Consider the following 27,491-nt stretch of genomic DNA (forward strand, 5'->3'; position numbering starts at 1 on the left):
TCACTGAGATGTTCCCTGTCTTGTCACTTTCTAGTTTTGGATGATTAGGATCTTGCTGTCATTCTTTCCCTTTTGTTCTTATAAAACCAGTGACACAAAGGTTAGCCACTGAGAAAGAAAGTTTTTCAGCAAGTACAGTTCTGTTCATCTCTTTTCAAATGAGCAATTAATAATTCATAACAATTAAACTGAGTTATGAGTTTCTTTTTCAATACGTTTCCAAACATGAATAGATTAAATGGTAATTGCCATCAAATTTTATGTTCTGTTTCATGTGCTCAATAAAAATTTATCTTTTGGAGCTCACTTTGTATTTCCTTTTGATATATTCATAACCAAATGCAATATACTATATTAAAATATTTATTATTAACCTATCAAATATTAACCACTTTTAAATGGTAGGGATGAAAGAAAACAAATAGGCTACTTGTTTAAGTTTTCATGATTTTTCTTATTTTAATATGACTTGGATTTGTAGAATACATAAAAATGGATGCCATGAGATACTATATGAGTTCCTGCCCCTTATATAAAATTTTCCAAGGTGTATGTATGCTCTTGATTTCCCAGCCACCGTTATTCTATAAACACAAAGTGATAAAAAGCAACAACAAAACCCCTTGGGCTTAAGAGTCAGTTTATCCTAAGTCAAAACTTTCATTTATTATCTAGTCCTCTGCTTCTCAAACTTCACTGTGCATATGAATCACCTGGAGATCTTATTAAAATGCAGATCAGTCAGTCTGCAGGTGGGTCTGTGAATCTGCGTTTCCAACAAATTCCCAAGTGATGCTGAGGATACCCATTGAGGGATCACATTTTGAAGTTGCAAGGATCTACATAACTTTGTGCAGATTACTTAAGCCTCTGTGGGCCTCAGTCCATTCATCATCTGTTAAATGGGGATAACTGCCAATGGGGTTTATAATTGGCAGACTATAAATGGCTTGGCATAGTGCCTGGCACATGATAAGCATATACTTAATAGTGTCCATTGTCATTACTATTACATATTAATAAGGAGAGGTAATGCATGACTTAAATGAGTGGCTAAACCAAAACATTGTTAAGGTTCCTGCTCAGATATAAAATTCTATGGTTATAAGTCAGAGATAACTATGATCAGAAAAGCAAGCTAGAAAAGTGGTAGTGGAAGTCGATCGTCTCAGATTTTGACAAGAGAAAGGTACTGTTAGACTGGAGATCCCTCTTGAGCCGTGGCCCTTGGATGGCAGGAATCCCATTTATCTTTTGGTGCCAAGACGTAGCACAATGTCTGGCATGTACTAGGACTTTAATATTTGTTAAATAAATGATTTGTGAATTAATGAATGAAAATAAAAGTGAATGCGTGATTGAATAAAAAGGTGAATGCTTTGGGCAACCTGATAGCCAGGCCAGTTTGCCAGGAAGGATAATTTAAAATATTTAGCAAGGCTGTGTTAAGAAGCTCCTTCTATCACCTTGACTAAATTAAATTCAGTAACCAAAGATGAAACAAAGGCATAGTTTTCTGTAGAGTACAGTATGATCTCATCTCATTTGTTGTATTTAAAAAGACATATTGAACATAGTTGATTGAACCATGTTTTATTAGATGTTTCTATCAAGTGAAGCACAAACTCCTCCATGCCAAGACCCTGGACTGTCTTTATTAAAATTGTTACTTCAGAAATTTTGAGGCCTGATTTAACTATATGGAATTAATACATCATGTCTGTATGTAGTTTAGCATCCTTGTTGCAAAATCAGCAACTTTAATTTTTCATTTAATTAGAATAAGGATGTAATATCTCAGGAAAGACTTAATAGTATACCCAAATCACTTCCATCTGGTGAGCCAGCAACACCATAGAGAGTGCAGTGATCGTGGCCTCTGACATTACATCACTAATACATTGTCAAGTTATCCTGATAACAAGCTCTTCTGTAAACTTCCAAACTTTGTCTTTTTGCTTTCAAAATCTGTGGGAACATTGTAGTTGTCCATATTATTGATTTTCATGATAAGGAATATGGGTTAACACATAGGCTAAGTCCATTGGTTCAACAATACTAATTGAAAAGAGGCCTAAATGTATGTCTTAAAAATAAAATCAATATTTTGTCATTTTTATAGTGTTTTATCTCTGAGACATATGTCCATTTCCCCCGAAGAGTTGTAGTTTAGAAAAAAAATCTGTAATATGTATTGTTAATCCTACACTTTTGCAGAATAAGGGAAAGAATATTGTTAAAAATATATCTTAACAATTGTCTCCATTTAAAAATGAACATCCAGCAATGTCTGGATGATCTTGACTACTAACCAGTCAAAGATTAAGGTGGAGGCAGAGCGGATGAACTGTGTGTAAGTCTAAATGTCCATGTGCATACAGTATGTGCTTATATTGGAATTTACATCAAGACAACCAATTGCTCTGTATTTATGAAGGCCTTTTCTCCCCTCCTTGTAGCAATGGATAACTGAAGGATGGGATGAAAGCATATAGGCATTTTAACAGTGATGGGTTATGACATTATTCCTGTGGGTAATCCAGAATCTCTTGGGTTCAATGGGGCTCAATCACACTGAAAAGAGAGTTGGGCAGAAATGGTAGGGGTTCACATTCACAGCACTGTCATGCACTGTGTTCAGAATAATTGTCTCCGATACTAAAAGGCAACAGTAAAAACCTACATTCTGAACATGTTCTGTATGTATTTTTTTCTGTGAACATGGTATTATAACCTGATATTATTACTGTAATTGTCTCTAAATAGAGCTTTTTGCTGATATTCAAGGTGATGGGTTGTTCCTGCAGAATACAACTGAATGATTCCTTACACCAACATGAGCAATCCCAATCATATTATGGCCACCCTGACTTCTCTTTCATTAGTTGCTGATTGTACTAAATTGATGCTAAATTGGCTCGGCTGGCTCTTCAAGCCTTTAAACAGATGGCACTGACTATGTCTATGATCTTGTCCTGGAAATTATATGGTCAAAGCCCTCACGTTTCTGGGAACCCTAACATTTTTCTTAAGATCAGTTAGGGCCTTGTAAATAAGAACCAGTTAGTTCAACTTCCTGTGATACCCATGTCAAGCCAGAGGACACATTTTAATGAAATGTATGTTTCTTTTATGTTCTTTCCTGCCTTCTGCTTCACATTCTTTATTTAACAGGTCCTCTGTTTCTTCATCTTGAATTGCTGTTTGAGTTTGGAATAAATCAAACTATGATCTGCAAGCCCAATGCAGCCTGCTTCCTGTGTACAGTGGTCTAGGAACTAAGGATGGTTTTTACCTTTTTTAAATGACTGAAACAAAATCAAAAGAAGAATATTTCTTGACACATGAAAATTACATGAAATTCAAATTTCAGCGTCCATAAAAAAAGTTTTACAGGAACACAGCTACACTGTTTCATTTTAGCATCCTCTATGGCAGTAAAATAGCAGAGTTGAGTAGCTGTGACAGAGACTGTGTGGCCTACAGGGCCTAAAATTGTTGCCATCTGGCCCATTACAGAATGAATTTGCTGACCCCTGGAGTAAATTATCAAAGCTTCTGTCTCCATCTGCAAAGTAAAAGTGACAAAATCCTATAAAATGCCATTTGATTAACAATAAATATTCACTAGTGACTGGTGTGCCACTTAACAGGTATTTGAGTTGATGGAATTATCCTTTTTAACCTCAGTTTTGTCATCTATAAAATAAGGAAAATAATCTCCTGTGGAATGAGATAATGTTCCTGACACATACAAAGGGCTCAATAAGTAATACTTTTTATTATTTTAAAATAATAATAATTCTTTACTAGAAGTAAGTCTATACATAAACTGATGGGACCATTTGTAAGATTTCAGGATTACAGAATTTCAGTCCAAGAAGGAACTTTGCAATATCCAAGCTCTCTAGGATTTCACAGAAGGAAATTCAAAGGCTGATGTTGGAGCAAACATTCTTTGGAGAGATGGTGGAGTTACACCCAGAATAAGACCCCGACTCCAAATCTAAGGCTCCTTTTCACCTCATTGTATTGAGTCCTAGAATTTAGTTTTCAAGAACCCTCTCATCATTGTCTATCTGTGACTCCTCTTCCCCAGGATTCTGTTCCGCTTGGGGCTGAGAACTTGCCCTTGCTTAACCGAAATATTTATTCTGCAAGTTTCAAGTAGGATGGCCCTTTTGCAATTGGGCTGATTTTCACATTTAGACACTATCTTTATATGTGTAGCTTTAGAAAATTTTGAAATTTTTTTCTCACACTCACTTACACATACACTCATTAGTGTGTAAAGAACGGCCCAAGGTGAAACTCCATTTATGTACTTATGTAAGAAGAGAACTTCACATATTATATTACCACTTGGCCTTCTTATCATCTTATTATCAGGTAGGATCAGGCTGTTGCTTTGATTCTCAGCTACTAGCAGATAAAACTGTGTCTGCATTTTTCCATGAGCACCAGCATTTCACACACCTTTTACTGTTAAGCTTCGGTGATTCTCTGGTGTGAAATGGTAGAGTTTGGGCATATATGGCCTTCTTCATTTTCTCTTTAAATGAAGGGGGACATTAACATGGATTGTCAAGTAAATATGAAAAGTTGCCCACCCAGGTCAAAGTGGAGGCCCCTCTCTGAGCTGAGCACAGGATGGCCAAACAGTAGGCAAGCCTCAGAATGCCAGCGAGTGCCTGGAATTGCTGTCTGGTATGTCCACTGTCTGCATTTGCCCTAGGCTAAGCTTCAGCAATTCAGGAGCTGTGGGTTTTGAATGTATTTAGGATATGATGCTACTGTGGAGTACATTCAGAACAACTCACTGCTTTCAAGCCAGCTCCATCAGTATATGCCTTTTGTGTTTGCTCTGAATGGAGCCATTAGCGTGTGAAGAGTTAAAGTCCTTTCCACAGCAGAAACCCCGACTCTCCACGCTCAGAGGTAGCATCAGGTCCCGGATGTTTTAGAGGTCTGTGCGCTTTTGCGAACAACCCCAAATTAAATTTACATTAAGAATCAAGGGAAAATAAGAACTGCATCTGGATGCAATGGCTATTAGGAAGACTGAGTGGTGTGGCATCTTCCTGCTGAATCAAGAGAAATTTCACAACTGGGGGCAACCCTGGGGTTTGCTCTTCTAGCAGACAAAATGATCCTTTTTTGCCCCCAGGAGTACTACTAGCTTATTTGCAATTCCTGCAAATTGCCACTTTCTATCTTCTGTCTTCCTAACATTTTCCTTTTTAAATTGCCTCTGGGAGGCTCCTACTGGTTCTGTTTAAAGAGCACTTCCTTCCCACCCTTAGGAGTTGTGCCACAGTAACATCAAGTGCCTTGCTCTGAGTATTTATTTTTCATCACCCTTATGCATGTGGTGCTTAGCAAGGGAAACGATGCTGTGTTCAAGGTGCTATTGGAAACTAATGAAACTAAGGAAATTAAAAACTTGGATTCAGTGACGCCATTCATTTTATTGATGAGACCAACTTGTAGTGATAGAGATTGATAGAGATGTGAGGGCCAAATGAGGGAAATCATATGTCTAGCAACTACAGATGCTCTGCAGCATCAGAGACAAATCCTTGTTTAAGCGGCATGCTGCCTGTCAATGAATTCAAAGTGTGAGGTCAACTGGTGAAATGTGAACTGGACAATTTAATGTAACATGACAAATAGGAAGAGACAGCAACTAGAAGCAATTGAAAAATTACAAGTTAGGTGCAAGGTATTTGTCTAGGGAGGTATAATCTTCATCTCACAGATGCAATTGGAAGCATCATCTTAATACCTTCAGGATCACAAGTTGTCAGGACTGTAGTAGTTAATCCCCTCCAAAAACAAAAAAAGAAAAAAAAAAAAGGAAAAAAGAAAACCTCCTGGACTATAGTAATAGAAGAGTTTGATAGGAACCAATTAATCCCTAGAATAAAAGGAATTATTTAAGTCTCTAGTTTCTGATTTTTGGAAACCAGAAGTGAGGACTGAGAATACGGTTAGTGGGAAGTATGAGAGTCTGAGATCTGTGGGTTAAGAAAGATGAGTGTGTAGGGGACAGCCGAGTGATCAAACTGTGGTTCTTACTAGCAACTGAGGTGGGCACCTTTATGATGCCTTCCCGCTGCTGCATGAGTGTGGTCTGACGTTAAAGCTGGAAAGTTGAAGAGGCCCTAAGGAGTTTTCACTCAGCTTCTCATTTAAGCCAAACTCTCCAGAAAGCATCGCTGATAGGAGCCTGTTCAACTTCTATTGGAACTTCTCCAGAGTCTGGGGAAGTTGTCATTACTCAGTGCACCTACTACATTCTCAGACACCTAGAAAGTCTAACTGTTGGAAAATGCTAAATTGAAACCCATCTCCATTAGTCATGGTCCCTGTTCTATCTTCCTGAACCACATCTACTTGTTAGCCCTCCAAACACTGGCTGACATCTGTAACATATGTTATCAAGCTGCTTCAACGCTGTTTCATATGAAAAAACTTTCATCAAAGAAGGGACTCTCTTACATCACTGTCTGCAATGCTAGAAAGCTGTTTCCAAGGACTGGCCCCTTGATGTGGGCTGCTCAGTTCATGTTTTAGTGGGACTATAACCTCCTTTGATCTTTGTTCAGCCTGAAATTGTTTGCTCCTTTGCCACTTATATAATATACTGTTGTCTAAAATTGAGCTTTAATGTAAGCTAACATCTTTACATTTTTGTCATTTGAACTATGTCAACACAGCCCTATGCCATCTGCATTTTTGCAAATTATTTAGCCTAAATTTGCAACACAGTGTAGGGACTCAAATAATGTTCATCAAAACGTCAGAAGAAAGAGCCTTTGATAGTCAAGTTGGTTAATGTAGAAATCTCTCATTTTTTTCTAGGTAGTCTATTGGGAATTTATGCTTTCATTTTTAATAAAAGTGATTATTTGTATGTGTATGTGCTTATGTGTACACCCATTTTTAAAGAGGTCTAACATCCTACCTTTTTCCCCCAGGAATATTTTGAATTTTTCTTAATGTTTAAAACAATATCTCTTAGATTTTTTTTTTTTTTTTTTTTTTTTTTGAGACTGAGTCTCCCTCTGTCGCCCAGGCTGGAGTGCAGTGGCCGGATCTCAGCTCACTGCAAGCTCCGCCTCCCGGGTTTACACCATTCTCCTGCCTCAGCCTCCTGAGTAGCTGGGACTACAGGTGCCCGCCACCTAGCCCAGCTAGATTTTTGTATTTTTTAGTAGAGACGGGGTTTCACCTTGTTAGCCAGGATGGTCTTGATCTCCTGACCTCGTGATCTGCTCGTCTCGGCCTCCCAAAGTGCTGGGATTACAGGCTGAAGCCACCGCGCCCGGCCGTCTCCTAGATTTTTAATAGTGTTTGTTCCCTTATGTGACAATGCCTTCTCCATGGTACCAATAAGTGGTAGTTCCCCAGAGTGCTTCTTCCACTCTAAAAGAAATTCTCATTAATGCAAGTCAACAGTTTTACCAGAACAAATCTTTTAGCAGAACTCCTGATATTTGAATTCCCCCATTTTGGAAGATAGAATACTTAAATTTTCTAATTTTCTTCTGAACAATGTATCCTCTAAATAGTCTAGTGGTCTACAATATGCTCTCACAATACTTTTCTTATACAGTCCTTGGTCTTGACTGAAACATTTCACTATCTCTACCTTGTAATGCACAATGCACATCTATACCTGCTTGACATACATTACTCCTCTTAAATCCTTTTATGTATATCTTTTGAATATGTTTTACCATTGCATATCTTTATCCCCAGCATGAGTGGCATTCCGTCTTCATAACACCTGCATATTTATCTCTGGCATGAAATGTTGACATTCTTGATTATTATTATGATAAGCACAATATAATGTGTTCTGAAAGATGTCTACATCCTAATCCCCAGAACCTCTTACCTCACTTGGCAAAAGAGATTTTATAGATGTGACTACATTAAAGATCTTGAAAAGGAGAGATGATCCGAGATTACATGTGCGGACCCAATCTATTCATATGGTTCCTTAAAAATGGAAAGCCTTTCCCACTTGTGGTGAGAGAAGGATGTGATCTGTCTTCCCCTTGCTATGGTACTTTGGTTTTTATTTCCTACAGCTCTGGTATCTTCCAAAATCATAACATTTAACTGATATCACCAAATCTTTTGACTTTCACTTAAATAAGCAGACTATGAATTCTTCTGAAGGTACCATTAGTATTCACTCAAGTTAACAATCGGTGGCTTTAATAAACCCTGCAGGATATTCCCATGTGTCTTACATACATCCTCCAGGAAGACAACATATCTTCTCACCAGTCACATTAGTTCTACAAGTGGCTATTTCCACTCTCCCAAACTGAAAAGTCACAAATCTCCTTTACGTCCAGTTTCTTTGGTGCTGATAACAACTATTTAGTTACTTCCCAATACATGTTAACCCTTCATATTTTATATAAAGCATGGAATGCTGCTTCCTATGTAGAAGGTTCAATTTTATTCTCTGGAACCTAGCTATTGCCTCTTCTCTGATTTCAAAAGGGTCATTTAAAACATTTTTTCTTTCTTTCCAATGTCTCATTTTTCTATTGGGCAACCTCAACACTAATTTTGATTCTGCCAGGCCTCCTTAAAATCTTATTATTTCTGTTTTCTTTCCTAGGTTATTTGTTCTGTGCTCTCTAAAGACCATTCATTCTAGTGGTTTATAAGTGTTTCACCTTTTAATTCAGAGAGACTTGCCTACATTTACACAGTACATAATTGGTGGCCTTTCAAGCAGAAAGTTTGCTGGTGAGCCTGGAGTTTTTAAAATGTTCCTAGCTCAAACCCCATAATTGCTTTGGGGTCAGCTTTGCTTCACTCTCTTGAATCAGTCTTGTCTCTAACCAGGAGGCTTTTTAGAAGCCCCCAGGTCAACAGTTTGATTCTTCAATAGTGGCCGAATTTGCTGCAAGTTCTGCAGTAACATTGCATGAAAGCTTTTGAACATGAATTCTTGTCTAGTTCTGTGGCATATCAACACATGTTTGGAAGTAGTAATAATTGAGTGCTTACTATGTACTATGAGGTTCACATTCGTTATTGTATTTGAACCTTCACAATTACTATATGTGTTAGGTCATATTTTTACCCCATTTTAGATGAAACACCAGTCTTAGACGGTCCAAGTAATTTCCTCTTAGTCTTGCAGGTCATAAGAAGTGGAGATAGAATTCAGACCCTGGTCGGTATGAATCCAGAGTCTACTCAAGCATATTCACTTTTTCTATTCACAGAATATAGGCAACAGTGTCAGTTGCTGAATCCCTTTTTTAAATCTTCTGTTCCCAAACCCAAGTCCTTTTGGATCACAATTCCACATGGCTCCTTTTGACAATCCTCTGGGAGGACTGGAACCTTGGGCCTGGATCCCTTGGACTCTTCTTGATATCTCCTACTGCTTCCCTGGCAGTGCCTACCTAAATGTCTGCTTACTTTCAGCTCATCACTGCAATACCACTGTCAGCCCTACTCTCCCACTGGTTTTCTGCTTGGCATTGATTTCGTGTTGCCAGGTTAATAGCTCTTCTATTAATACTGTGGCCAAATCCAAGGATGGGTTCAACTCAGGGCAAGTGGAAGTCGGGGTGAGCAGTGGGAGAGAGGAAAGGGAGACAGGGATGCACTCGAGGGGCATTTTTGAGTGCATTCATGTGTGTGAGGACAGGAACCAAATGAAAAAAAAGTACATATCAACCTTCCAGCACCAACTAATCAGAATGTACATTAACTATAATCCTGGAGCAGGTGCTAGTGGCATGCTACTGTGACACGTGTTACCCTGTTATTGCTGATCCTTGGTGACAGCCCAAGAGATCCCAGGGGAAGGCACTTCAGAATCTTGGTGAAGTAGCCATTTACTAACTGACAGAAGAATTTCTATATTTTAACACAGAATACCAGCCCTATGTGGGCGGGTCTAAGAGAAGGAAGAAAGATTTCAGAGTGAGAAAAATCTCCTATGTTCTCAAAGGTGCGTTTGGATGATGTTAAATTTATATATCAAATCTAATTTCAACCCATTCCATTCCTTTCTTTACTTAGTAGCTAGAATAATCTTTTTAAAAACAAATCTGTTCCTTTCATTTCTCTGCTTAAAACCATATGATGGAACCCATATCTTCTTCATATGATGATTCCCATTTTCTTCCCTGACAACATAAAATGTCTTAGTTTAGGATTCATGAAACCACATAATCTAGTCTCTGGATGCTGTTTAACATCTCCCCTTACTCCCAACATATGTGCATGCTCACACACATACACACACACACACACACACACACACGTTCTGGAACACAGTGTGTTATCTCAATCACCTTTACCCAAGCAAGATTCCTATCCTGGAAAGCTCCACTGATCCTTTAGTGCTTAACTACGTGTCACTTCTCTGGGAAGCCTTACTCCCCATGTTGGACTTCACCAATAAATAACATGTACATTCCTCTTATTGAGCTCTGATTACCTTCTATCATAATTGTTAGGCCTCTCACTTGGAGGTGAATTCCATGTCCACATGTCCTCCCTCTTTTCATCTTTCTGTGCCCTACCATTAGCCCAGTACCTGAGTCATGATAGGTACTCAACACATACTCAAAAGCATAAATGCATTTTCTCTCATCATCTCAGTGATCTATGTAACAAATATGTGAGGTTCTGGAACTGAGGCACAGAGGGTTTTATGATTTGTATGTGGTAGGATAAGGCTTAAATTCAGTCTTTTGATTCCAGAAGGGAAACGTTGGTGACAATATCATATCTTTTACATTACTCCGATAATTAATATAGAAAAATTGGGTTAGGTCCATTTTGAGATGCATTTTCCCAAAGCAGGATTTATTTATTTTCCTCTCCCAAGTCTTACGCTGAGTACACTCCAGCAACCCATTCTTTAGGTCCTGCTTCCTCAGGAGCTTTATTTGAGATCTCTTTGAGAAGTGTGTCTTAATTACAAAGTCTCCTTATTCTTTATGCCTTGAGTCTTGGTGCTGGTTTTGATTTTTCCTTTGCCTATTGCCCTTCTCCTCTCCTGACTATTGGCTTGCTCTAGGCCTTGAGGTCTAGCTGTGCCATGATTGATAGCTTCCCTCTGAGCCCTGATACTTGACATGGTTGCTGGGATCCACCAACTCTCCCAGGCACTAAGGACTAGCACTTTCTGGAAAACAATAGCACGCAAAACTTTTAAACCATGGCTTTATCTAGGCCTTATGTGCAGGTGTGCAGCCTGACTTCTGACTATTTGACTGTTTTTCAGTGTTCCTCTCCAGCAAGGATGGAGACCTTAGTCCCCAGTTCCTGGATCCCATTCTAACCTTGGCCTGCTCAATGCCAAAATTTCACCTTATTGCCAGAACTCATTGCTGCCCATGGCATTTCATTTTAGATTTACATTACTTAGAAGTATGGCTTCCAGATAACTATGTATTCCATAAGTAACAGATAGAACATTCTATAATATTCTATAGAAAATAGAGTTGCATAGTTATTATTATAGAATTCATCATACAGAATTTATTTGATAGAATATAAAAGTTGCTATTACTACTGCATTATATAAATAATATATAGTTTTCTATAGAAATTGGCTTTAGATGATTCTTGCATGCTGACATTTGTTTCAAGTGAAAAGTAAGCAAAAATAACTCTGGGGCTGTGCTGTCCAATATGGTAGACACATGTGGCCATTAAGCCTTACAATATGGCCAGCCCTCACTGACATTTTCTGCAAGTATAAAATGCACATCTGACTTCAAAGACAATAAAAAACATGAAAAATATAGCCTTAATAATTTTGATAGTAGTTATATGTTGAAAAATAGTATCATATAATTTGAGCTAAATATAATAGTTATTAAAATTATTTCTCTTATTTCTTTTTTACTTTTTTAATGTGGAAAACAAAAGCATCTCAAATTACATATGTGGCTAGCTTGATTTTCTATTGAATCACACTGTTACACAGGATATGTCTTGTGGTTCTCTAATATTAGCAAACTACCTATGTATAGATGACATGGAAAGTTAGTTCAGAATTCAAAAGCAGAAAAGGTTATAAACGACAGAAGGAACCTTCTGCCTTGATTTTAAAATTCATGTTCCTTGTACACACTGACATGCCACCTGTCTTGACAAGCTTTGAAGACCTGGTAATCTCAAGAGAAATGGGGCTGAACCAAATGACATTTGTCCACAGCTCCCCGCATAGTGCCTAACCTCAGAGGTTTAAAATCAATATTGTTTTTTGTCATTTATTTTACCCCATGTTTAAACATTCCTTAGATTTATTACCTTTCGGTTTTCGGTTAAGATTCAGAGATGGGTATGATAGCAAGGGTAGTAATAAGTTATGTAGATATCATTTAATTTATGAACTCTGGAGCTCCAGGGTAACTTTCACTTCAAGAAATATATTAACCACATGCACATCACCCTTCATTCTGCGGTGAGGATTTCCAAGCTGGGTCCCTATTGTGCCACTTAATTTATGGTCTGGCCAGGTATATGGATCTCCATACAATATTTCAATATAAGTTGCTCCAGCTAACTGAGGGGGATGAAGATGGGCTTCAAAAAAGCCAGCTGGACAGCTGATGGATTGCTCTCCCATACATTGGCCGCAGCATTAAGTAGCTTTTAAAACTTGTCAGCGGTTTGGATCTTTTTCTGCTCTGAGAAGCTGCACACACCGGCCTAGCCAAGCAGAATCAGCCATGCTGCAGCAGGCAGAGGGCAGCTCCCAGAGTTACTTACGTTGACAGCCGTAGTGCCAGGAATTTCCCGGCAGACACTCATCACACTTAGGCCCTGTTGTTCCAGTCTTACACTCACAAAATCCTGAGCCATTACAACGATCATGGATTGAGCCCAAAGGGTTACAATAACACTCTGTAGAAACAAGACAACACACAGGCTGGAGACAAGTCTGCATGGCTGATAGGTTATCAACACAGGAGCGTCATGTACTTAAATGCATCACTTACTTAAAGAAAGATGTCCATTAATGAAATGCTTTGGCAAATATGGCTATTTCACGATCATTTGTTTATTTGCTTAGCCTTCCATGATATCATTTTTATGATATGAGAGGAAATCAACTGAAAACTTCCAAGGAAATAAGGCATGCTTTTCACTGGTAACAGATCGTAATGAAGATTCCATTTGTTAGGATATTTTTAGATGGTTTAATAAATACCATGAGAAGTTTGTATATCAAGGATAAATCAATATGCCATCAGTGTAAAATGTGTTTTAAATTATTCAAATGGGCTTAGCCATTGCACTCAGTATTTGAGAACTGCTGAACATTTTAAAAGTACAACATGAATGCATTTTGCTCATTCAAAGGTAGTTTTACTTTATGATTTGGGACAGCACCTTAACTTATTCACGTATATACCATTTTGTGATGAGCCTTTAGATGTTGTATTTGCTAGGCATATTAGTGCAGCTTTTATGCAGCCCAGATTAACAATCATGAAAGAAAAATAAACTTTGTAATAATAAATCAATTTCAACATAGTTATAATTTAAGATGTATATTTTTCATTATCATGTCTGCTGGCAGGACAATATAGCTTTGCAAAATAAAAGGCAAATAGAGTGTTTTCTTGATTCCTCACACATTCTTATATGGGATATTTTTACTTCTGAAGCTCTATCTTGCTTACAGCTTGAACCAGAAATGGATATCCTTTAGGCTTCTATTAGCTGGAAAGACAGTGCAGGTAGCTTGCAGCTTTTGGGTACTGTGAGCTAAAGTTCCTTTCCTCATTACTCTTCCAATAATTTTGGGGAAGTTATTGTGCCTCTCAGTTTCCATTATTTAAAAATGGGTACATTAAGCAGTTCCCTCACTAAAAACCAAACAAAACTATACCATCCAACTAACCAAGAGAAGTCTTGAAAATTTAGTTTAATATAATCAAGTTTAGCATATTAGATTTGCTATAGGGATTCAGGGTTTAGCCTTATAGATGGGTCCAGGGGTTTGAATCTAAGTTTTTATCACAGACACTAACTAGATATTCTTCAAATAAATGCGGCGTACCTTAGAATTATGATTTATTTTATGCTAATTAAGTCAGGTTTCGAGTTCAGCATTCTTATAAAACAAACATTTATATGATGAATAGTTATATACGTAGGTAAAAATAAAACTTAATAAACTCTAAAATGCTCTCTCCCTGCCTGGCTTAGTTTGTACTTAATAACTAGAGTTTTGTTTTAAATTAACATTTTCTATTTTAATATGCATGTGTATATGAAAGCTGATTAAAAATATTTTAAAATACTAATTTTGTGAAAGCTTTTAATGTTTGTCTGTACACAGGTACATTATAAATTTGTACCAATATCGAAACTGTAATTTTTTTTCACTGTTTAAAGTAAGTTGACAATGAATCACCAACATTTTGTAAGCCAGTAAGCAGAGTTACATCTGGCCAACGTTAATTCACATACTCCTCCAGTCAATTAGCCCATGACCATTCATTAATATAAGGTTTTAGAGGCAAAACATGTAAACAAAATTAAACAATACAGTAGAACATTTAAACCATAATATATTCCCAGTCATTGTCATAGGAAAATGTGGGTAAGTATAATGTTTCGCAGTCATGAAAATAAAGGACAAGAAGGGGTGTGACCTTCTCTTCACCTTATATAACAAATAATTCAGTTTTTAAAAAGTATCATTTATGGAATGACGGTCAATGGTGGATGCTGGAGTAACGCAAAGAGCTTCGGAGGATCATGTTTTATTCCATGAAATTAGGAAGAACATCAGGACTGTTAGATTACAAAGCAACATCAAATACCTGGGGGGGGATTGATTTAAAAGTTATACTAGAATTGATTTATAGGTATTAAAAGTGTCTTATGTTCACCTTATTCTATTAAAGGTACTTCTGATTACCTGATCATGGGTTTCAAAGGGGAATTAAAAATAATACATCATAATTTTAAGAAATGCTTAGCAGCAGCAGCTGAACTCTGTTTCATTGTGATGCAAAGCTTGTTAGCAGGAATATTAACAGTGATTACTCAAGGTCACAAACCATATATCCTCTAGCTTCCTGCTTAATGCTCAAGTTTACATGAAACAGAAGCATGCAAGGATGTCATCTTCATGTAATTGCTGCGTCATCACAGGGTAATTACATGTATCTTTGGAGATATGGCTGTGTTTGGAATTTGTACAAGAAATGGGCAAATTCACCAGTAATTACCAAGCAGCAATCACGGTGGCAACATGGAATAGCTTGTTGCATTTTATATTTGCCATAATATAAAATGATGCAAGTATTTTACAATATCTATTTCATCACACAGAGCCTACATTTTGTCAAAGATATGAATTGTTCCTTCACAGCAAGGGTGGTGAATTTTATTGTCAGTTGTTAAAGAATTGGCAAAGGGTTCTTTTTTTTTTTTATTTTTAATGTAGATAAGACTTAGATGAAGTTCAAACTTTCCAGGATTAGTGCCTTATTCTGTGAAAGTGAATGGGGTAAATATTCCTTCATTTTCATTAGTGCTTGCTATACAAAATGGTATTAAAATTAACTCTCAATTACTTCTGATGTATTCTTTCAAATTTAATACTCAGTCCTGCCTCAAGCCCTTTAGGAATCTTAATTGTGGAAATAGTCTCATAGGGCAAACCTTAGCAATGGAGCCACAGGCTTCCAACGGCCCTGAGAGGGCAAACTCTAGCATTGTGCACAGGCAGCCCCAGTATCACTGCCCTCAGAGCCTCAAGCAGCGTAAGTGAAATCTACAGCTTTTTAAGGAAATTGTTATTAATTCATTGTATGCATATAAGCACTACAGATAAAAGATAGACCTTAGTACCTACCAGCTAGCCAGATTTTTCAATTCATTCTTTAAACACAATTTTTTCCTTTAGAAAAGGGCAATAATTTAGGAAATTAGGGTGGGTGAGGGAATAATGTAGCTAATATTACCTTTTATTTTATTTTATTTTATTTTATTTTATTTTATTTTATTTTATTTTATTTTATTTCTTGAGATGGAGTCTCACTCTGTAGCCCAGGCTGGAGTGCAGTGGCGCTATTCTCAGCTCATTGCAACCTCCACCTCTCGAATTCAAGTGATTCTCCTGCCTCAGCCTTCTGAGTAGCTGGGATTACAGGCACAGGCCACCACACTCAGCTAATTTTTTATTTCTTTCAGTAGAGATGTGGTTTCACCATGTTTGCCAGGTTGGTCTCAAACTCCTGACGTTAAGTGATCCACCTGCCCGGGCCTTCTAAAGTGCTGGAATTACAGGCATGAGCCATTGCGTCTGGCCTAATGTAGCTAACTTTAATAGTACCTAAGAATGTACCCCTTTGTGTTCACCAAGTACTTTGTTTGGTTTCAAGTATAAAATCCTAAAGAGAAACAGGTTTAGCTCAATAAAATGGAATTTTCCAAAAGTTTAGAATTTTAATTAATCTTTCTAGAAATGGAGAAGAAAATTCTTCTTGATTTTTAAAAGTAAAAATAAATTAAAAATTGATATTGTTTTTCATATTTCTTCTTCTTAGTTTATGTGATTTAAAAGGCAGACACTGAATGGACTGTTTTCTAGTCTGTGGATAATCAAATAAGGATTCACAACTGAACTATACCTCTTAAAACCGGATAGAAAGAAGCAGATTTGGATTTCACAGTTTACCTCAGAACTGGAAAAAAGGCCAAACTTCCTAATAATAAAATACTCTAAATAAAATATACTGTGATATTGTTAAGTTACCTGATAAGAGAAATTTTATGGAATAAAATCTTTCCTTCTAAGGCCTTTATTAGATTGATTTAAAATAATATTAAATATTATAAAACATTTTAATCTTATGTATTTTGTAAAAATGGTTAGGTTTTTTATCCTGTGTTCCTATTTATTTTAGCTTTTTTGTTGTTTACCTATTTATAGCATGACATTTATATATTTTTACAAATGACATTCAGTAAAATGTACTCTGCATTCAAAATTTAGACAACTACATGTCTTTTGGTTTTTATTAATATACTCAAGTCTTTGTAACCCAAGTGTTATGAAGACAATTGAACTTCTGTTCATAAACTCAGAGTGGAATTGCTGCTGTTATTCAAAACGCATACCATACGTAAAAGTTTGACAAGCTTAGCTTTGCTAATTGTCTCAGTGGTTGAGAGAAAGTGTTTAAGCTTTGAAGTCAGAAACCCTTTGCTGTAAGATTTGGGTCAATCTTCCTTACTCTTCTCAATGACAAGATAGGGGAAATAATTAGTGTAATACTTACCCCACTGTTTTGTTAATGAGGATTAAGTAAAAACAAAACAAGATATCTGCAAGCCGGTTCACAGTTGACTAAGCGTTTCCTGTGCATCCCATTTGATCCTCACCCAACTAGAAGGCTCAAAAGACTTACCTATGGCACACAACTATGAGATAGCAAACTGAAATTTGAGCCTAGCTTTCTGGCCTCTAAGTCCAGTACTTTCTCTCCTAATTGACAAAATATAAATAAGGAGATGCTCTGAAATATAGAAAGTACTGTAGACACCAACAGTATTATATATACTTGGCCCAATTTGATTAAAAACAACTCTACAGCTATTTTTTGTGACACTCGGATCTTGACGATCCAATCAGATGACAATGGTCACAGAAATACGGATTGACGGATTGGATTTCTTTTCTTGATAAAAAGATTGCTTGTCATTTTTCAGCTTGTGTATCCTATTGAACGTACCTCAATGTGAAAAAGTCTACCTTTAAAATTGGGTGCCTATATAGCTACCTACTGGTGTGATAATGGCTACACATATATTTTTCAGCATTTCAAATATATGCACTGCTTAAGCGTGAATTATGAAGTGAAATTCCATTTATTGTTTCTTATTTTTCCATTGGCGTCCCCACATTCTTAAAGACAAGTTTCACTACGTAAAAGGTAGATTTTCTGGGTGGGAAAGGCGCCTGGTCCTCCCTAGATGCCAAGAGCAGCAGTCATTGGTGGGGAGGAAAGGGAAAGTGCTCAGGCACCTCTGCGGACGCAGTTTTCCAGGGCTAAGGTAATTAATTGCCTAGAATACTTTTGAGAAACTACTCCTCCTTTTTGGGAGCTGTAGGAAAATTCAATAAATGGAATTTCATTGCTATGGATGAAGAAGTCAGACAAACTTTTACATTTCCAGTTGCTAGTTATTTTCAATTTCAAATAGCAACATTTTCAATCTATCAATACTCACTGATCGCCAATTATATGCAAGAGTCTGTACCCCACTTTTTCATATCTATAATTAAATCCTGTATAATGAGTTTCTATTTTGAAAGTTGAATGTATAATTTAAGGCTATAAGATCAGTTCAGAATCATCAGGTTTTAAAATTTCATACAAAAACAAAAAACAGGAAGAAAGAAAATTCTTAATTTCTTTAACATGATTTCTGAGATCATCATATTTAAAGCAACAACATAAGTATTCAAAGTATATCCCCCAACTATGATTTCAACCAATACAAGTAAATTTTAAGTCCACCACAAGGATATTGGCTCCATTGAGAAGGTTCATTCTGGTTCAACCACGGTGCATATCACCAGCCTCTCCACCCTAAATATCTCCCCGTAGCTCAAAAGGCACAGAACAATAGCTGAAATTGTAATGGAACTGACCTATGCACACATTCTCATCGTCCAGTTGTGCAGAAGCATTTCTGAAGTAGCCCAGCCTGCATAACTCACAGTGCTGCCCTCTAGTGTTGTGTTTACAGCTCACGCAAATGACTGTATTTAGCAGATCGATATAACTGCATCGATTGGAGTGGCCGAAGCATTCACAATCTTGCAAGGAAGAACAGAAATGTATACAAAGTGTATACAGTAGCAGAATAATAGCATACTACATGCTTGGGTAAAATGAGGGATGGAGAAAAGATGGTGGAATGGCATTACATATATGTGATTCAACACGACACATGGTGGCAACAGGTGGTTGTGACTGGCATGGAAATAGCATCTGTTTCAAGCGGGATAGAAAGGTCGGACATTCAGAACAAGACTGAAGATTGTTAATTCTTGGCAGACAAGATGAACAGAAGCATTTGCAGGTGTACGCCTTTTAAAATTTGGGAAGCCTCAGTTTCCAGTGATGCAAAAGTCTATTTTTTAAATTTTATTTTTGCAGATGGAGAATGTTACTGTCTTTGCACCATTTCCCTTATTTTCTCTTCATCTTTTCAGCCTTAAAAAAAGTGGGAGGGGGTTGTGTGAGCATTGAGGGTCTGAGTACCATCACCATGGCTCCTGTAGCTCTCTGACATCATGCCAAGACAGCAAATCAATCAGGGTTTCATATACATCATGGCAAATTTAAGAGAGTTCTAGACAACTAAACAATTCTTTATTTTGTTTTTCCCCAATGCTAAGAGAAGATGGCTTTCTTAAGCCTTTCTTCAGACCAAATCTGTATGTGTATGTGTGAGAGAAGACACAAAAAGTCGGGAGATAATTTGTGTGAAAAAGTGCTCTTCAGATTTCCTCCTTTTCTCTTAAGTTTCAAGAATAGTTTGCTATAAAAGAAGACTTAGGCAGCTACTGTAACCCCACATTTCTTTTCCTTGGTTTCTCTAAAATGTTAGAGGTGTCTCCGAGGCTTAGGAGTGATGGTGGTAATGACTAGACAGGGAGATGAGGAAGATCATGAGAGTAGTTGGGGAAGGGTGGAGGGTGACCAGATTTCTTCTTTCTTGCATCTCATCTAGAGCAAGAAGTTGTAAATCCAATTCAACCTTTTTAAAATAAATGGTAATGACAAAGTCTCTGTTGGTAGAAATAATTATCACAAAAGTGCGAGTGGTAACTAGGTGGGGTATCTGTTTTGCCTTCTTGGAATATGAGAGTAGGCCTAGCTGGACATTTATAAGGAAGGTCAACCAGGATACTGCAAATTTCATTTGTTTAAAAATATTCTTGCATCAATATCTTGCTTTTATTTTATCCCACTAGGAAGCTAAGCACAGTCACTATTTGAACACACATTCATTCTTTCATTCATTCATTCAATAAATATTTTGATTGAGTTAGTCTACCTATGTGTCAGGAAATTGACTAGGTGTTGAGTTACTATTTTGGCCTACATAAAATTTTTCAAATATTATATTTTGATGACCAGAGTAAAAATGAGTAAGTGTTGTCAAGTAAATAATAATAAGAGGTGGCTAACTTTTAAACTTTTAAAAAATTAATATGCTACCACTCATCAAAAAACTCTGTATTCATTTGTTAGAGAGCTAGTTACTACAACAGGAAGCTGAGAACAAGGTCCTGATGGAATGAAATCAAATTTGGATAGAAGCAAAGGAGGATACTGGAAATGGTGAAGCATAGAAGATAACCAGAAACAGTGTCAGTAACTTTGGGACCCCAGTTGCTAAAAGAGAGGCAAGAAGAAAGGGGGGATCCTGAAGCCAAGCCACTTCCTTTATTTGAGGTGAGCTGTATCACCATGTGTACGTGCACAGGGAGAGAAGGGTGAGTGTGAGGACCGGAAGAAGTCAGAGGGGAGGCGAGTATGAGAAGAGGGAGAGTACTGGGAGAAGGTGGCCTTGAGACTCCAATTTAGGAGACAGTGTAAGAAAATACCCAAATAAATTTAGTAGTAAAGGCATGCCAGGTTGATAATAATACTACCACCAATAATCATAGAGTTACAGGTTACTAAATTAAAATCTCTTGTAAAACAACAAGCATTTCCCACCAATCCTCTGTACCACTCTGAGTTACACTTTGTTTATACTGGTATTACTGACCCCTGAGGAAGTCAAAAAGGCTTCTAGAGTCTTCTCTGAGAGTTTGAAATAAAGACAATCTTTCAGGACTAGAGCCTTTTGAGAGCAGTGATTGAAGGAAGGAAACTCAATTCTCAAACCTAATTGCTTCCCAAGAATTTTTGGGAACTGCCTGGAGTTCCTGAGGAGGGGCAATAACAGCCCTGCACCTGGGTCCCCTCCTCTAGAAGAGGTCTTTTACTGGCTGTCCTTCTTCAGGTTCCCTAACCCGGGTTGGTTCTTGGTACATCTAATTTAATTAACAGAGCTTTGTTCAAAAGTATCTTTGATGTGCAAAAATTCATCTAGGAGCTTTCTACAGCTACATAGAAGCTTGTTGCCTGGAAGCTTATTTAGTAAGTAAGACAACATATGCTCAGATAACCAGAACAAAATAGTATGTGCAGAGAAAAAATAGTGACACAAAGCAATCTAAGTAGGAGAACTTCATCTAACATGAGGAGAATTAGAAAAAATGTCCTACAGGACATGCACTCTGAATCTTCCTTAGGGCAGGTAGAGTTTATTAAAACAAAACGGAATAGGAGGGAATGAGCATTTTAGGTGAAAGGAATAGAGTGAAGAGTGGGCAAAGGTATGAAGCTGGGGAAATGTGGAGAATAAGGCTAGTGACTTTTCATAGTATGGTTCCTTTGTGGGTACCTAAAGGATTCTGTAGAGTCTGCCCAATGGCCAGAACTACATGATTTAATCTACCTGACAAAGCTTTATCTGAGGAAAAAACCAAATCTGTAAGATACCCAAGTTCGACAGTTTAAGACCCATTCCATGAATCTCCATAGAAATGTTAAATGTGATACTATCACTACTATTATCTGAATTTAATGAGGGTACACATTTCTGTGGTGACATTAACTATTTATGGGTTTTGTTGAAAAACTAATTTATTAATTTTGAAAGGAAAAGATAAATAATTGTATAAGAAACCATATTTAGCTAAACATACAATAGTATAACTTTATTTCAAGTGATAACTGGATAGTTTAAATGTTTTATAAGCATTAAAATGTTTTATAATGTAGAAAATGTCTAATAATAACTTGATTCTTTTAAGACTTCTAGCACTCTTCTGAGACTTTGATAAAGCTGTTATCTCTGGCCATAATATATTTGAGAATATAACATAAGAAACAGATCTTTGAAAGTGATTTGAAAAACATGAGAGTATTATATAAATGCAAAGCATTTCAAATATGACTCTAAAACTGCTATATTATTTTTTGGTGTTCTGTTCATTTCCTACTTTTTAATACCTGGTCTTTCCACACAGGCACAGAACCTATTAAGATACAGCTTGAGCTGCATTATCCTACTAAGTTTCTGAAGGGATGATATTAATAGCTTAATAATTTTTTGATTCTTCAAATCACTGACCTCCCATGACCTCCCATTTCTTCTTATATAGTATCCATAGTCCAATCCTTATAATCACTTCCTTTTATATAATCCCTTGGCCTTCCACCCTCCAATTATAAGGAAATCTTGATCCCGGTTAAAAGTTGATGCTGGTTAAATTCAACTCTCCAGGAAGTCCCAGCCAGAGCTACCGGGCAAGAGAAGGAAATAAAAGGCATTCAAATTGGAAAAGAGGAAATCAAATTATCTCTCTTTACTGATGACATGAACATATACGTAGAAAACCCTAAAGATTCCTGTAGGAGAATCCTAGACTGATTGCCAACTTCAACAAAGTTTCAGGATACAAAATCAATGTACAAAAATCAGTAGCATTTCTATACACCAATAACATTCAAGCTGCAAACCGAATTAAGAACTCAATCCCATTTACATAGCCCCCAAAATAAAATAAAATACCTAGGAATACAGCTAACGGAGGAGGTTAAAGATCTCTACAAGGAGAACTATAAAACACTGATGGGATAAATTGTAGACAACACAAATAAATGAAAAAATTTTCCATGCTCATGGGTTGAAAGAATTAATATTGTTAAAATCACCCATTGACCAAAGCAATCTAAAATTCAATGTAACTCCTATCAAATTTCCAATGTCATTTTTCACAGAATCAGAAAAACCAATCCTGAAGTTCATATGGAACCCTGCCCCCAAAAAGCCCAAATAGCCAAGGCCAAAGCATTTCTAAGCAAAAGGAACAAATCCAGAGGCAATCACATTGCCTGACTTCAAATTATACTACAAGGCTATAGTAACTAAAACAGCATGGTACTGGTACAAAAATAGACATACAGATCAATGGAAGAGAATAATAATAATAAAGCCAGATACTCACAACCATCTGACTTTCCAAAGTGGACACAACTAAACAATGGGGCAAAACACCCTATTCAATAAACAGTGCTGAGAAAACTGGCTAGCAATATGCAGAAGAATGAAACTGAACCTCTATCTCACCCCATATAAATATTAACTCAAGATGGATTAAGGACCTACATGTAAGACCTGAAACCATAAAACTCCTGGAAGAAAACCAGGGAAAAACTCTTTTGCACATCAGCCTAGGCAAAGAATTTATAATGAAGACCAAAAAGCAAATACAACAAAAACAAAAATTAAAAAAAAAATGAGACTTAAACTAAAGAGCTTCTGCGCAGCAAAATAAATAATCAACAGAATAAATAGACAACCTACATAATGGGAGAAGTATTTAGAAATTACGCCTCTAAAGACTAATGTTTAAAATCTACAAGGAACTCAAATAACTCAACAAGAATACAACAAACCACCCCATTAAAAATTGGGAAAAGGCATGAACAGACTTTTCTCAAGAGAAGATGTACAAGTAGCCAACAAATACATGAAAAAAATTCTCAGTATTACTAATATTCAGAGAAATGTAAAGTAAAATCTCACTAAGGTGCCATCTTACACCAGTCAAAATGACTGTAATTAAAAAGTCAAAAAGCGAGAGATGTTGGTATGGATGTAGAGAAAAAAGAATACTCATATACTATTGGTGGGAATGTAAATAAGATCAAGCTCCATGGAAAACAGTATGGAGATATCTCAGAGAACTGCCATTTGACCCAGCAATTCTGCTACGGGGTATCTACCCAAAGGAACATAAATCATTATATAAAAAAGACAACTACAGTCATATGTTTATTGCATCACTATGTATGATAGCAAAGTCATGAAACCACCCTAAGTCTCCACCAATGGTTGATTAAATAAAGAAAATGTGTGTATACACCATGAAATACTATGCAGACATAAAAAAAGAATTAAATCATGTCATTTGCAGCAACATGGATGGAGTTGTAGGCCATTATCCTAAGTTAACTAACAGAGAAGCAGAAAATCAAATATTGCATGTTCTTATTTATAAGTGGGGGTTAAAGGAAGGGTACACATGGACATAAAGATGGAGAAAATAGACCATGAACACTCTAAAATGGTGGATGTTTGAAGGTTGAAAAATTCCCTACTGGGTACAACGTCCAATATTTAGGTGATAAGCATACTAGAAGCCCAATCCCCAGCCATTATGCATGTAATATCCATGAAACACACAAGCACATGTACCCCCTGAATCTAATTTTTTTAAATTCAACTTTTCATCTCTTCATGCTCATATCCCAGTAGCTAAATGTGGCTAGTTTTTCTCCAACCATTTAGAAACAAGTCTCATTTAAAGTTCATGACCATAAACCTCAATGGGGTCCCCAGAACTGCCTGGTAATCCTTCCTGAAGCAGGGGGTTCTGGGACACCACACGCTCTAGGTTCTCCTCCTTCCCAACCCATTATTGCTGTTTTCTCTCTTTTGCTTTTTGTCCTCATCTCCTCAAATGTCTCAAGGTTTAATCCTTGGACCTCTTTGTTTCCTACATTCACCTTAGATGATTTTTACCCAACCCCATAGTCTATATGTGGGCCATTCCAAAATAGTTATTTCCAGGGTGGACTGACTCCCCAGTTAATTAGCGAGACTCCCTTCAGCATCATCCATTGTGTGCCACTGCCTTCCTAGAATTTTCACTTGGATGTTTTATAAACATTTCAACTTTAACTTGTTCAAAGCTGAGCTCTTTAGTTGCCTTGCTAAACTTGCTACTCACCCAGGATGTTCTATCTCAGTAAATGACTACTCCATTCCTCCAACTGCTTAGCTTACACCTCTCACCATCTCTACCACCTTTTCCTTAGATGCATCATCAGCCCTTTCTTGGATTATTGCCATCATCCCCAAACTGTTCTTCTGGCCTCAACCCGTGTGATAATGTCATCTCCACACAGCAGACAGACTGACTCTTTCAAAACTTTAGTGAGGTCATGACATCTCTCTGCTCATCATCCTAATGGCTTCACATCTTATTCAGAATAAAGGAGGAGTTCATTAATTCTCTAGTGACCTAGCCCCTGTCCTCCCTGGGGGCTCATTGCTAGCACTCTCCTCCGAATTAATGGCACAGTGCCTCCATGTTGCTCTTCGAACACACCAAGCACTTCCCAGGGCCTTTGCACTCGCTGGTCTGGAATACCCCCAGACATCTCCATTATTTGCTTCCCCACTTCTTTTTAAAATATCTTCTCAAAGAAAATTCTCTGAAAATTTAATCTGAGATAATAGCCCCTACCCACATACCCTAATCCCTCAATTTCCTAATCTTATTTATATTTTTTCATAGAATTTATAATATTCAAAAAGTATATGCAAAAATAACTTCTCCCCCTCTAGTTGAGAGTAAATATTCAAGGGCAGACTGTGTCTGTTTTGTGTACAATTATAACTACAGGACTTAAAATATTGCCTGGCATACACTAAGCACTGAAAAAACATTGTCAAATGAATGAATGAATGATGATCCTGAGACCCCTTCCTTTGGGGGAATAGAGGAAGATATGGAGAAAAGTTATGTTTAAATTCATTCCTTCATCATTTGAATTCCTGAGGAGAATCTGGCTATATCCTATATATTAAGGAGTTTAGAAAAACAGTAGCCACAGAACAAGCTACAGCTGAGTTAGTGATTATTTTAGCTGAGAGTCGACTACATGTCTATTAACAGATCAGCTTAGGCAGAGAAAAAGCAGGTTTCTGAAAATTGCTGTGGTTTTATATAGTTTTTAATATCAAATCGCATTTCAGATGAGTTTTATTACTGTTGTATAAGCAAAGCTAAAGGGGGTCTTTAGCTTTACGTATACACAATGTGGCATGGCAACCATTGGCAACACATATTTATTGAGAACTACCCTGTACCATGTACAGCCATCATGTACCAGAAGACAAAGGGAATGAGGTCCAGGTCTTCAGAGTCTAGTGTGGGGTTTCTCAGTCTTGGCACTATTGCCATTTTGGGCCAAACAACTTTGTTGTATGGAGCTGTCCTGTGCATTGTAGGCTTTTCAGATGCATCCCTGGGCCCTCTACGGACTAGATGACTAGATGTGGTAGCACCCACCAAACTGTGACAAACAAAAATGTCTCCAGACATTGCCAAATGTCCCCTGGAGGGCAAAATCCACCACATCCCCATTGAGCACTATTGTTCTAGTGGGAAGATAGAAAAAATACTATATATGTGTAATATATATGATATATTGCAATATAGAAGGCAGTTGTGATAAAGTACTTAGTACCTAGCCAGAGCAATGAAAGCTAGAGGTGTTTTACAAGGGGAAGGGTTCAAAGTTGACTTTCTAGATAAGGAAAGGACCAACTCTCCTCTAAAGTTTAAAAAGTTCCTTCTGACTGACACTGGCTGGGGAAGACGTGGGCGGATAAGATTTCCAGGAAATCAAGAGGTTGGATACAGAGAATGAAAGAAAAAGAATGTTACTAAGAGGAGGGGTTCCCCATGTTGCCTATAATTACATTAGTAAATTATCTCTGTAAATATAACATAAAATACAATGAACGTGGCACAATTAGAACAGGTAGTTTTTGTTTTTTGTTTTGTTTTTCTTTTTGGCCAAATGAGGAAAGCTAATTCAAATCCAGAGCTGATTAAAATTAACTTTAGACATTCAAAAAGAAAGAATTTGAGAAAAAGACCTTAAAGGTGAAGGAATTGGAACTCTAAAAAGAATTTTCCCTTCACTGCATTAAATGGAGTGATTCTGGGAATTAAGAGGCTCTAGCTTTTTCTTTGTCTTTTCCCCACCCACAACCCTGTCTTGCATCCGTACGTAGCTGTTGAAGCTCTTCCACACATATCATTTGACGATGATGTCAATTTGTCTATGGTAAGTCTACCTCATTGGGTAACTTCTCCCTGCCTCCAGGAATGTGTCTGGACCTCATTGGTGCTGTGTCCTCAAGAAACTAGAGATGGCAGGGTCAAATTCCAGGTTCAGAGGCCTCTTGTATATCCAGCACGCTTGACATGACAGAAAAGAGATGAACTTTACACATGCTTTTTCCTTCCTTTCTCCTTCACCTCCTTTGTTTCTTTCCATATGGCATCCCTATGGTGGCTTCAGTGACTGCCTATATGACACACCACATACCCAAATTGATCTGTTACCCTCTGAGCCTGCATCTGCTCTTCTCATACAGGACTTATTTCCCAAAATTTCAAACCAATTGGGTCCCCCTCAACCCAAATTGGCATCTTCTATGTTCCACGGTTAACAGCACATTTGAGAAAATTTTGACATATGGTTTAAATACTCTTGGTTTCCCTTTTCCCATTTCCTGACCAG

At 37.2% G+C, this 27,491-nt stretch overlaps 1 protein-coding gene across 6 annotated transcripts in view; it reads right to left on the bottom strand.

Annotated features, from left to right (window-relative positions):
• The window catches only part of NTNG1 (netrin G1), a 353,391-nt gene that overhangs the window by 37,124 nt on the left and 288,776 nt on the right, over nucleotides 1-27,491 (bottom strand). For 2 of the 6 annotated variants that reach the window (XM_037998128.2, XM_037998135.2), the window contains 2 exons: nucleotides 18,689-18,856; nucleotides 12,778-12,912 (listed from right to left, as the gene is read on the bottom strand). The exons of the other annotated variants lie outside the window; for them this stretch is intronic. In XM_037998128.2, coding sequence (XP_037854056.1) covers nucleotides 12,778-12,912; nucleotides 18,689-18,856 — 303 coding nt within the window. The remainder of the gene's footprint in view (nucleotides 1-12,777; nucleotides 12,913-18,688; nucleotides 18,857-27,491) is intronic. 6 annotated transcript variants of the gene reach the window in all.

Source organism: Chlorocebus sabaeus, chromosome 20, assembly GCF_047675955.1.
Source record: "Chlorocebus sabaeus isolate Y175 chromosome 20, mChlSab1.0.hap1, whole genome shotgun sequence".
In the NCBI taxonomy this organism is placed as follows: domain Eukaryota; kingdom Metazoa; phylum Chordata; class Mammalia; order Primates; family Cercopithecidae; genus Chlorocebus; species Chlorocebus sabaeus.